The 12,638-nt window shown below is 39.1% G+C and overlaps 1 protein-coding gene across 3 annotated transcripts in view; it reads right to left on the bottom strand.

Moving 5' to 3' along the window:
- Nucleotides 1-12,638, bottom strand: part of Ctnna3 (catenin alpha 3) — a 1,449,584-nt gene that overhangs the window by 694,023 nt on the left and 742,923 nt on the right. For all 3 annotated transcript variants that reach the window (XM_034524718.2, XM_076917155.1, XM_034524719.2), the window contains one exon: nucleotides 9,643-9,723. In XM_034524718.2, coding sequence (XP_034380609.1) covers nucleotides 9,643-9,723 — 81 coding nt within the window. The remainder of the gene's footprint in view (nucleotides 1-9,642; nucleotides 9,724-12,638) is intronic.

The following is a 12,638-nucleotide window of genomic DNA, read 5'->3' as shown; positions in this document are numbered from 1 at the left end:
TTAAACAACTATAACATTCTGCCACAATTAGTCCTTTTAAATTAAATTATATGGAAGTTTACAAATGACATCACATAATTACTGTACTCAGCAGAAATTTTCTGAAATTTTAAAATGGCATTGAAAATCAATTTATTGTATTTCTAGCTCTGAAATTACAGGGATTACATTATTCTGTTGTCTTTTAATAAACAAAAAAATTAATGGTTATACATGAGCCCAAGGGTTTTGGATCAACCTCAATATTCAATTTAATAACCTCTCTCAATTAAAAAAAAGTAGATAAGGATCAGATAGAAAAATTGTAATTTGCCTTCTGTGAGGACTATATTTTTAAAACCAGTTGACAGCTTGGTTTTAAATAGTTTGAGAGTTGCTAGAATATAGCTCAGTGGCAGAACATTTGCCTTCCATGTGTGAGACCATAGATTCCATTCTCAGCACTTTGAAAAATAGAAAAAAAATGTGTTGTCTTCCTATAATAATTATGGGATGATAAATCCATCGAGGCTATTAGCTTCTTGTAGGAAAATTCATCTGCTCCTATTGGTAGAGCTATCTGAGAAGTGTTATGAGATTTTTTCCTGCCTCCTGACAACATCTTAGACTTCAGGAAGATCCTCACTGAAGTTTTCTGCTCATTAGGAAGTAAGGTAAAAACCACTATTGGCAGCAAATTAATATTTACTGAGCACTTGAAAAGGTGTAGGTGAGAGGTCGCAAGGGAAGATGATAGCCATCAATGAAAGAGTAGCTTGTTTGCAGTTCCTGAGGAGTGGATCCGGGAGGTCAAGGGTACAGGAAAGGGCTGCGGCTGAGAAGTGCACGGTGTGTACATTTCAGAAATATAGGGGAGATGTATCAAGGGTCCCAGAGAAGGGCAGACAATTTAGTGACAGCCCCCTGCCCCATTGTTTTGTAAAATGTGTGACTTGGATATGACAGATGACTCTGCACTACAGTTCATCTCTGAAGGTCAGAATATGGGAGTTAGCTCACGCTGAGGATATAAAGAGAACCTTGATGGGTCTGGAGAGGTGGCTCAGTCAGTTAAGGGCACAGAATGCTCTTCCAGAGGTCCTGAGTTCAATTCCCAGCAACCACATGGTGGCTCACAACCATCTGTAATGGGATCCGAAGAGAACAATAGTGGTGTACTCATCTGCGTAAAATAAATAAATAAATCTTTATAGCCAGGCGGTGGCATGCCTTTAATCCCAGCACTTGGGAGGCAGAGGCAGGTGGCTTTCTGAGTTTGAGGCCAGCCTGGTCTACAGAGTGAGTTCCAGGACAGTCAGGGCTACACAGTGAAACCCTGTCTCAAAAAACCAGAGAGAGAGAGAGAGAGACCTTGATGATAGAAGCACAGAGAGGAGACATTCAAGAGTACATTGGAAGTACCGTGGTAGTAGACAGGCCAGTGGGAAGAGGAGGACTTTAAGAAGCTGAGAGAGTAGCTAAAATAAAGAGTACAAAAGCTAGAAGACCAAACAGGTGTCAGCACTGTCACCGTGGACTTGTAGAATCTTTTTCTGTAGCCACCTGACTCCATCCAATGAAACAAGTGATTCTGAACAGCATTTCAAGAGGTAGGTGTCCTGAAGCCAGTGAAGTTGGAAATGGATGAACCCATAAAATCTAGTAGAGGAGCGAGAGGCAGTAAACATTATAACTACAAAGACCCAGGCGACTTAAATATATGTATATGTGCCTGTGTATGTATATGTATGTACAATACATATGTATAGTACACAAATACACACTCACATGCCATCATATATATATATGTATATATATATACATATATACATATATATACATATGTATATATACGTATATATGTGTAAACTTTAAAAAGAACTGAACTTAGACAACAGAGACAGTACAGAGTCTGATCTCTAAGGAGGGAGCTGGTGAACATGGCAAGCACAGGTTTCATATAGAGTTCAATATGGATGCTCTGCCACTATTTCTTCAAAAGTGACTGGGAAGCAAGAGGATAGAGACACTGAGTATGAATTGTGATGTCTTGCTAATTTGACTGTGAGATGAAAAAGTGAGATTTAGTATTAGCTACCTTGAAATGTGTGTTTAAAAATAGGCTGTTCTTTTTTATCTCGTGAGAGAGGAATTTGTCAAAAATCTGTGACTTGTGGAATAAAGCATTTAAAGGAAGGCCTTATGTTCCTCCAGAAAGCATTTAACCCAGGCAAATAACAAACTGCAGAGTTAAGTATCCCACAGTTTTTTCAGAAGTCTCCGCCTTGCTTGCTGATTGTAAACCCTTTATCCTGATGCTCAGGACCATAGTGAAAGGTGACATAGGCCTTCAGCATTGCACTACATAGCCTCTGGATAACTCTTCAATTTGACCTCTTCTGTGGGTCTCAGTTTTAGGTCTTCTTAAGATATCCTATGATTCTTCTTGTTATTCTGCCTCAGGACCTGCTTGCTCTAAGTCTCTGTGAGGTTCTCACAAAAGTACAACTGCAGTTTGCAAGTTCTAGAGAACTCATATTCCCAGGAACAACCATAAGTAATAGCAAGAGCTATTAGATCTAGCTTTCATTGTTAGACGGACCACCTGAGGAGAAATTCTGATTCACAGAAGTCTTCAAGCCCCCTATTTCCTGTAGCTGCAGCCTCAATAGCATACCACATATTTTCTTCCTTACTTGGCATTTACAAAAAAAAAAAAAAATAGTTTATATTTGGAACCACCTCCCAAGTCAAGTTCCTGCACTAAAGAACTGTATTAAGGCTCTGTTCTCATCAATGAGATCCAGTCTAAAACAAGCACCTTTCTCTGCTGTTAAATGCCCACTGTTCCCCACTTCCATGTCTTCATACACTCATCTTTGAAGATCTCTCTCTTGTCATTTCTGCTTTGCACATCACTGGATGTAACTCTGCCATGCCCTACATTTTGCTGACCATGAAAAAGGAATTAGTAGGGGATAAAACTAGCCAGGTGGCCAGGGACAAATGCAGAAAGACTGGGATTGATCTGTTAGGCAGTTTTCTTCATTTGTCTTCACACATTCCTATGGGGCATTCTCTTTACACCATATATATATATATATATATATATATATATATATATATATATACATATACATATATATATATATATATATTAATTAAGTAGCCCTTAGCATATTTGTTGTCATTCTGTTTTCCTGTCCAGGGGCTTACTATGTTTCTTTCACTTGAATGATATATATATATATATATATATATATATATATATATATTTAGAATATATGTGTGTATATATATGGATGATATATATATCATCCATATATGATGGTATATGATATATCATCCACATATATACACACACACACACACACACACACACATATATATTCTAAAGACGCTAACATGCCAATTTTGGCATAGAAGTCATAGTGCTAAGGGAAGCCAATAGGAGTTGTGGGTATGAATTTTCAATGAATACTTGCCTGTGGTCAAATGGGAATAATGTTGGAGCAAAGCCAAACTGAGGGGCTTTCTATCTTTTCTCATTGTAGCTTAGTAAAAGGTTTTTGAGGCATCAATTTTTCTATGTCCCGCTGATATAAGTGGTTTGGTATCTCAGAAAAACTAATATACTTCTCTACAATTGAAATACAAAAGTGAAAGCCCCATGAGGAAGCTTTAAGAAAGCCTACCATGGTTGTCAAACGAGGCAACAGAAAGAACATGGTGTAAGGGGAAGATACATGAGAAGCAAATAAGGATTGCAGAAAACATTCCTCCTTCCAGAATCAGAGAGACTCTACTTGTGCATACAGGTGCCATTTTTTATTTTAAGTAAGTGAGCCAATTATGCTTCGCAAAGCTTGACTGATCAATAAGAACTCAATCAAGTAACAATTCAGCGTCTGGTCATCGTGCTAAACTTGTGGGATGTGGACTCATGAGAACTTAATATGTTGATGATGACTGGTAAAGGGCTGATAATGCCTTTTGAAGGGTTGTGCTTGTGTTCTCAATGTGGAAAACAGAGATGTCACAAGCCAGGCAAGAAAACAATTCAATAATCAATCAAGTGGTTGTGCTTCGTTTGTTCGTTGTTGTCAGAATTCTATTTTCATTGATAGAATGCATCAGTACTTTTGCATCTATGAACTATAAGACCTTGTCTTATTAACAAGTGAGACTTTTATCCTGCCTTCAGCGAAATCAAATGTGTCTCATTCTTCAGGAGACAGTAGAAGTAGGATGTATTTGGATGTTGTAATTTTTAATGAAGTAAAAATTTGAAGTATTTTTAAACATTCTTCATTTATTGGGAGTTCCAACAGATAAGTAATTCTCAAGTAAATAGTAGGAGGCCAGGCAAAAGGATAAAGAAAAGTGACATTTTGGAAAAAAAAAAATGTGTAAAATAAGTAATGGAGAAAAAAGGTACGACAGTAAAGTTGGTGCCTTTGATTCTGAGGTTTTTTAAAAATGACAGAGTCCATTTTATTTGTCCCCTGATTTAAAGCTCACACAGTTGGGCTTTAGTTATACTGCAGCTGGGATGGAACCATGAAACCACCAAGTGAAGCCCAGCAAATTGATTCGCTTGTGAATTCATGTAGCACTAGCACATTATTTCTTATTTCGAGGATGAAAATCAAGTGCAAACAATACACCTGTTGAAGAGTTCTGGAAATATTCTGTAAGGGAGAGAGCTGATGAAAATTATCATCAGGAAGAAAATCCTCTACAAAGGAAAAAATGGCAGAGGAAGAAAGACTACGGTAAAAATAAGTATACATGGACTTAAGTGCTCTCAGAAAGTAATAAGAATTCTTGCTGGGGAAAGCAGCCAAGGTTTGCTGGGAGAAGTAGCACCCGTACTGTTATTGAACTCAACTCGGGTGACTTAAGATTAGAAGAATGACAGGGCGTACAGAAGGGGTAGAGCTCAAGCTGCTATGAGCATCCCATCCATACACTGAACATGGTGAGCCTGTGACTGTGTGTGGAAGGAGGAGGTGCCCATTTGCTGAGAAGAACATACGGATCTATTCTTTTATCAGAGGTGGGTGAGTATGTTTCATGTATGAGAAAGAACTGAAGAGATAAAGGACATTAAGAGTAAAGATGTGTGAACTGGTCACAGAGAACATAGAACCCCACGACAAGAACTTTAACTCTGCTCCTAATAAAATGGGTGAGAAAGCCACTGAGCAAGAAAAGGAGAAACAAACAAAAAACTGTCCATGTCATGTGCTAGAACATTTCATCTTCATGCTCCACAATGAATAGTGACCACTATACATTTAGACATTCCTTAGATGTGTATGGCATATCTTACAGGCTCAATCATTCACTGACCTAAAGCTAAGGCATTTCTATTACTGATGAAAAGGTAATGGTTATGAAATGGATAAGGATGGATAAGAAAAAAAAAAAGAGGCTCTTGGGACATTTTACTAAAAATAAAGCCAGTTCTAGAAGAAGAGATGATCATTAAATATTTCAAAGGCAGCCTAAGAGCAGGGCTTTGCTTTTGTGGGGAAAGGAACATATGTAAGGCACTTAGAATAAACTCTTAAACGTTGAAAGCATAAAAAAGATGAAGAGATTACTCATTTTATAGTTTTAATTTTTTTTCTTTCTGAGACATGGTGTCACGTAGTCCAGACTAGTTTTAAACTCATTTGTAGTACAGGGTAACATTGTATTTTTGATCATTCTGCCTCTATATCCTGAGTGCTGATTTGACAGGTATATACCACCAGGCCCAGTTTATGAGTTAGGGATCAATACCAGAGCTATAAGCATGCCAAGAAAGCACTCAACAAACAAAGCTACATTCCAAAACCTCAACTACATACTCAAACTATATACCCAAAGAAGAGACTCGAGAATGCTAAATGAGGTCATTTTGGTTATGCAGAAAGAGTATTTGGATAATGACAGTCACAGCAACTAAGAATAATAGCCTTGAGATCATGTGTCTCTAAAGATAGTTCTTCATTCCACACCTTCACACACCTGTATGCTGCTTCTCTGAATGGTCCTGCTGGATCCTTCATTTAGAATGAATTCTGTGGCTGTCTTTAACTTGTGTCATGCAGAAGAAATCTTTTTTTTTTTTTTTTTTTTTTTTTTTTACTTTGGATCTCAACTCTTGGGCCATGGCACGATTGGTGGTTTTCTGTCACCATTGCAAGTGAAGGTCATATAGAAGGAGTCCAGATGATATACAAAACCACAGTGGCTCATATTTATGGTGATTCATGAAAGAGGAAACTGAAACAAATGTGTTGTTGACCTGTGAAATCCCTCAAAGCTCAGCTGTTCTCTACAAACTGAAAATGACTCTGAGAAAGCTATTATCTAACCTGATGTATCTTCCCAAGGATTGTCAGAAGACAATCCAATCCTGATTATAAAACAAAGAATACCTTGGAATATTTGAATTTGAAGCAAATACAGTTCTTTTTAAAAAAATGAAAGTATGCCTCATTCCATGTTTGTAACTTAATTATATGGAGAGACCTATTTGTTACTAAACTAAAATTCAAACTTAACTGGGCATGGTTGGGCTTTGATTTGCTAAATCTTCTCATTTAAGATGCAAAAAAATGTTTTTTTTCTTAAGTCTTTGAGGAAAATAATAACTAGAAATGCTGGGGAGGTTTGAGTGTAGATTAGCATTTTATGCGTAGCATTGCTGGTGGCAACTAGATTGAAGTATAAATGTAACTTTTATCCTCTTGTAGTAATTGTTGTTGTCTCGGGGGCTAATTGCTTCCATCTGCTAACCTAGGCCTAGTTTTAGAAGCTTCTAGCATCTGCACAATCTTACCTAGGCCTAGAATGTTTTCAGCCTCTGACACTTGCTGCTGAATAAAATCACCATGTGGAGCTCTTTCTGTACTCTGGCTGGCTGGTCAACTCAAATGTTCTAGCTTAAAACTTTTCTCCACGATGACGGATTCAAACTGGTTTCTTTCAGCTTCTGACTGAATTGCTCTGCTTGGCCTCATACCACCTTTAGTGATATGTTTTAATCTTCTGGCTCATTCTGTCTTTGTCTGTGTCTAGCTTGTATTCTCGTTCTCTCTCTCTCTCTCTCTCTCTCTCTCTCTCTCTCTCTCTCTCTCTCTCTCTCTCTCTCTCTCTCTCTCTTCCTCCCTCTCTCTGGAGCCTATCTCTGTACAGCTGCCCTAGAAAAAACTACCTTCTCTCTTTTTCTCTCTCTGTACTGCTCTCTCCTAAGTAGTCTCTCTTTTCTCACTTAGAACAAAGTGAGAGTTGGGCCTGTCCCTTCTGTTAAATCTTTCTCTGATCCATCACTTTGTCTGCCACACAATTAGACATCACTTTCAAACATGGGAATTTCCTTTTACAAACTAACCTTACCTTTGTTGTTTGGGTTTAAAGGTTTGTACTAAGGGCATTTCTGTATTCCAGTCAGTGTAGTTATGTTGCTGCATTAAAATCCCTCTATATAGAAGAGATAGAGACAAGAAATACTGTGATTGATATAGAAATAGCTCTTCCAAACTGTAGGAAGAGCAAAAGGGGCAGGAATTTTGAAGGAGGGCTGGGCAGAGTAGCTGAGCTGGTAATGTGCTTGCTGAGCAAGCAGAAAGCTCTGGCTTCATACCTCATACCTCAGAACAAGATAACCTAGTGTGATGGTTTATACCTGTAACCTTTGAGCACTTGGGAAGTCAGAAGTATGAGGCCAGCTTGGGATATAAAAGACCGTGTACCAAAAAGGGGGAAAGAAATCCCAGAGGAATTCTGAGGGTCCATGCTTCTGGGTAAATGTCTAAGTTCTGACTCTATATGTGATGAGTTTATGAGTGCCTAACCACACAGTATTACATTCTCATCTGTTCCCCAAAGAGGCTGTGCCGGTACACTCCTGTAACTCTTGCATCCCATAATTCTAAGTGCTGACAGCGAAGAGAATTCACATCAAGGCTCTCAAGCTAAGAAAGCATGAATTGCACAGAATTTAAATTTCACAGCCACCCTATCCAGGAATCCTTTCTGTTCTGTATCCGAATCTACTTCTGAATTAAAATACAGCTCAGCCATTTCTCTAATTCTTCCCATTTAACTACAATAATATATAGCATTAAAGGCTTCTGTTTAAAAGCTTTTCCCCTGCTTTTATGAGTTAATGGTGAGCATATTATAGCTGTTCATGAGGAAAAAAATCTGTTTATTAACACTGGAAAGGATAAGAATACAAAGGCCTAGTCTGGGGGCTGGGAGTGGAAGTTAACTTGTGTCCTATAACACAGGGCTTCTCAACTCCTTAGTACTATTCTTTCTGATCTTCTAATACTAGAAACTAACTACCAAAAAAATTTGTCTTAACAGAAACTAATTTTTGAAGCAGTCATAAACCATGAAGAGGGGAAATTGGAAACTTAGATGCTCTCTGAAATAGGATGAGAAATTCAGTCTGTACTTGTCTTAGTTAATTATAATGTTTTGAAACACCATAAACAAAGCAACTTGGGGAGGAAAGGGTGTATTGGGTTTACATTCCTCATCACATTCCATTACAGAAGGAAGTCAGGACAGGAACTGAAACAGCACAGGAAACTGGAGGCAGGAGCTGATGCAGAGCCCATGTAGGAGTGTGGCTTACTGGCTTGCTTATCATGGCTTTCTCAGCCTGATTTCTTATAGAACACAGGACCACCAGCCCAGGGGACCCCTTTCTCACTGATCATTAATCAAGAAAATGCCCTATACTTTTATCTATTTACAGCCCAAATTTCCATCCTCTTAGATGCCTCTGACTCTGTGAAGCAGACATAAAAACCAATCAGCACAGTGCTGTCATAAAGTCACCTTACCAACATCACTAAACATTCAGTGTGGTAGACAATCATGTATATAGGTTTTATTTTGTGTAAAAATGGATATGTGTGTGTGTGTACATGTTCATTTGTACACAGGTATATATGTGTGTGCTGTATATGAACATGAGGACAGAGGACAACTTCAGTTGTCGTTAATGATGATCCATACCACTTCCACTTGTGACAGGACCTGTGAGGATCTCACCAAGCAGTCTAGGCTGACTGGGAAGAGAGGAGCAGGAATCCACTTGTTTCTGTCTCCTCAACACTTGGATTACAAGCCTACACACACACACACACACACACACACACACACTCACGCACACCCATGCGCATGCCCACGCACATATTCACACACATCCTCATTGTTTTCCAGAAACAATGTTTTCCATTGTTTCTATGGCTTGATATTGGATCCTCCTGCTTGCAAGGCAAGCACTTGACCAACCAAGCCACCTCTCCAGTCCAGTACTGTGCATTTACTTAACATCCAAAACCCTATTTTGCATTATGCATCGCATTTTATAAAAGATTCAGAGATAAGAGCCACGCCTCAGAACTCACATCTTATGAGGACAGAGCCAAGATTTCATTGCAATTCTGCATGACATTAAGACACATGCTTCTTTCTCTGTCTTCTGTTTGCCACAAATACATTTGAGGCATACCAATATGGAAGGTAGAGACTTGCCGCTTCTGGTTTTCTGTTCATTAATTTTAAACAACCAGAAACAACAAATGGTATGAAATAACTGAGCGCTCCCTTTGCCTCTTATTCCTGCCCAGTCCCTCCCTTTCCTCTCACCTGTCTGCGGAGGTCTCTTGTCTTCTTGCTCATGTTGACGATGGCAGTATTCAGGGTATTACTCCTTTCTGTTTTTCCAGTCTGCAAGAAAGCAAAATACTGACATAAGCAATGCTACCAAATTACTCTTTATCACTTAGCAATTTGCTTTCGAAATTTCCTGAAAATAACAGCTTGAAAATTCAAGAATAGTTTTCAAAACTGCTATGACAGTGCATATGATTCATGAGCACTTCACTGAAACACCAAGTAGAATGGTGATTAAAGCACACATTATTTTCTTCTTTAAGCATCTGTAATATTTCTGATACAGGGTTTGGCCATATTCAATATGGCAGTAGGCAGCGCATTGTCTCCAAAAATCTCTGATCTTCATTCTTAACAAGTCAACTCCTTCAACCGCTAAGCATGCAATTAGCTTAAAAGCATTAGATGCCCAATTTGTCAACTTCTGTGGGAGTTTCTGAAGTCATTTTCTTGGTGTATTGTGTAAGTTATGCAGAGCCATATTGGAGTTTTGCTAAACACTAAATAAAATATGCAGTGCAAATTCATACAATTTGCAAAAGTTGACCACAATTTTAGCTGACAATATTCCAAGAACAAATTGTTTTAAGTGAGAACTCAATGCTGCTTTTGGCTCTTTAAGATAATTTGTGTGCTACCTTTTCATTCTGTAAGCAGAACTGTTCTCTCCCCTACATCCTTTAACCTAGGGCTTGAGCTTCTCAACGCACAGAGAGTCACCTTGGTTGACATTTTCTATATAATATTGTTGTGAGAGACAACTGGGTTGAATCTAATCATGCTTTCCCTGTGATACCTCCTTGAAAAGAGATTGGAAAAAAAATCATTGTATTTCACCTCTAGGAAAATTGCTGCTGCTTTTAAATTAATAAACTGCAAAGGGCTCTGAGAGGAGACCTTGAAAAATCAGCAGCTGGCCACTGAGCTGCCAGAGTGGACTCCATGAAAAGAGATACCGCAGCACAACACAATCAGGTAGAACATCAAACACCCTCTACCTAGATCGAACTCCCAGAAAAATCCTATACCATCAAATAGGACAATGCCTTAACAACAACAGAAATCAAGATCATCTATTGCACTCTATCCTGGTTTTCCTGGTCTCCTGCCACCATTTCAAACACTACCTCTCCACAGCACCATATCTCTACGTCTTTCTGTCTCCCTCACCTAGTGCTTACACAGTTGCACCTGTTGAAATCCTTGCTGTCCTGCAATGGATTCATGGAAGAAATCACTCAATGCATGACACACACTCCTTGAAATAATTCCCCCATGATCACATGTAAGACTTGCCTCTTCTTGTTCCCCTGGCATTTCCCCCACGTGTTCGTGTCATCCCCAGGCTTTCTCAGAGCCCTAACAGCAGTTACTTGCAAGGGAATTATTGAACAGATGACTCCATAAATTAGCAATTTCATTCAAGGTGCAACTAGTTTTAATTAGTGTTCCATAACAAGCCAGAGAAGTTAATGATGAACATAGAGTTTACCATTCAGCCCAAACACACAACTGAATAACTCTCTTTGGCAGTCGCTGGTACCCACTAAACTGCAGTTACGGGTAGATATTTGTCAGCATCAGATGTGGAAAACTGGCCATCACTTGAGAGTATGCAATACTCTGCAGATGCTTGCTTGCTATTCATGGACATTTGTCTACATCCTCAGAGATGCAGACAACAGTAGGGATTGTCTGCTGGCCTTCGAATGGCCACACGTTTATACACATACACATATGCCCCAGTAAATACACACAGGTGCACACACATGAAAATCAGAGATTTTAATTTGAGAAGAGTATATAGTGTGCTTATGATAGGAACTATTCATAGCAAAAGAACTGAGAAGGAAAGGAAAGCATAGTAGGAGATGTTGCTATTGGGTCATTTAACAGAGAGGAGAAAAAAAAAGAAAGTCCTTGATATGAAAGCAATGGTTGAGAATGTACTCAAATGAAACTTGCGATTACTGATTGCTTCAACCGCTGTAGACAAGCAGCCTTTTTATGAGCAGGAGCGAATGATGAAGCATTAATTGAGGGCTACATAAAATAATGGCACAAACAGATCTACGACGGGCCTAAATACAGTTTCTAATTTTACCTAGAGAGCCTGGCCTTCATGCTCTAGCTTTGTCCATTATTAGCTCTTGGTTCAGTCTTTTCCCAGTTCATGAAGGCAGACATCTCCCCAAATGGGCAGGAGTTAGGACAAATAGATCCCCATGCCCTCTCGCCCCCTGCCCTGGCATCAGGAATGATATGCGAGGCTCCTGTTGTGTTGGCTGTAAAAAAAACTTACAAGCCTCTGTGCTGTGATTCATCAGAACAAGTAAAAGATGTCAGCATTCCTAGACCTAGCAGCAGACAAGGGCAGAGCTTTAATGAAGAATGACAGGAGGTGACAGCAGGACACAGTTCAATAAGGACTTTAAAGATGAGTTCCTAATTTCCACCCAGAGCTTAACCCTAGTTTAAAATATTTCATTGGGTCAAAGGCACTTTGTTCCCCAGGTGATAATAAATAGGCCCTAATGCTATAGGAATTATTAAATTTTCTCTTTTATCCCTACCCTGTATCTCCCATCCTCAATACCTTTCTTCTTTCTCACCCCCAGGTTTTTATTGGGTTCTTGCTCTATTTATCCAGATTTATTCGGCTTCACTTGAGCCACTTTATACCTCTTTATTCCTTTTGCATGGCATAAAAATAAATAAAGCAAGGAGAAATGGCCCTGTCCTGTTTAAAAGCACCTCATTCCTTCTGTTTTCAAAGCCTTAACAAATCACCAAGCAATGAGCTAGGACTATAGGCAAGTTCTGTGTTCTTCGATGAGGGATGGTTAGGGCAGGATATTAAAACACAGCCATAGATAACAGCCAGGACCTGCCTATCACCAAGTGCTCAGAAGGGAAGATGCCCCTTTAAAGAATCCTTGACAGGATCCATCGTGAAGTCAGGACAGCCC

The sequence above is a fragment of the Arvicanthis niloticus genome, chromosome 20 (assembly GCF_011762505.2).
Source record: "Arvicanthis niloticus isolate mArvNil1 chromosome 20, mArvNil1.pat.X, whole genome shotgun sequence".
Taxonomy (NCBI): Eukaryota; Metazoa; Chordata; class Mammalia; order Rodentia; family Muridae; genus Arvicanthis; species Arvicanthis niloticus.
This window is presented reverse-complemented; position numbering and strand designations above follow the sequence as displayed.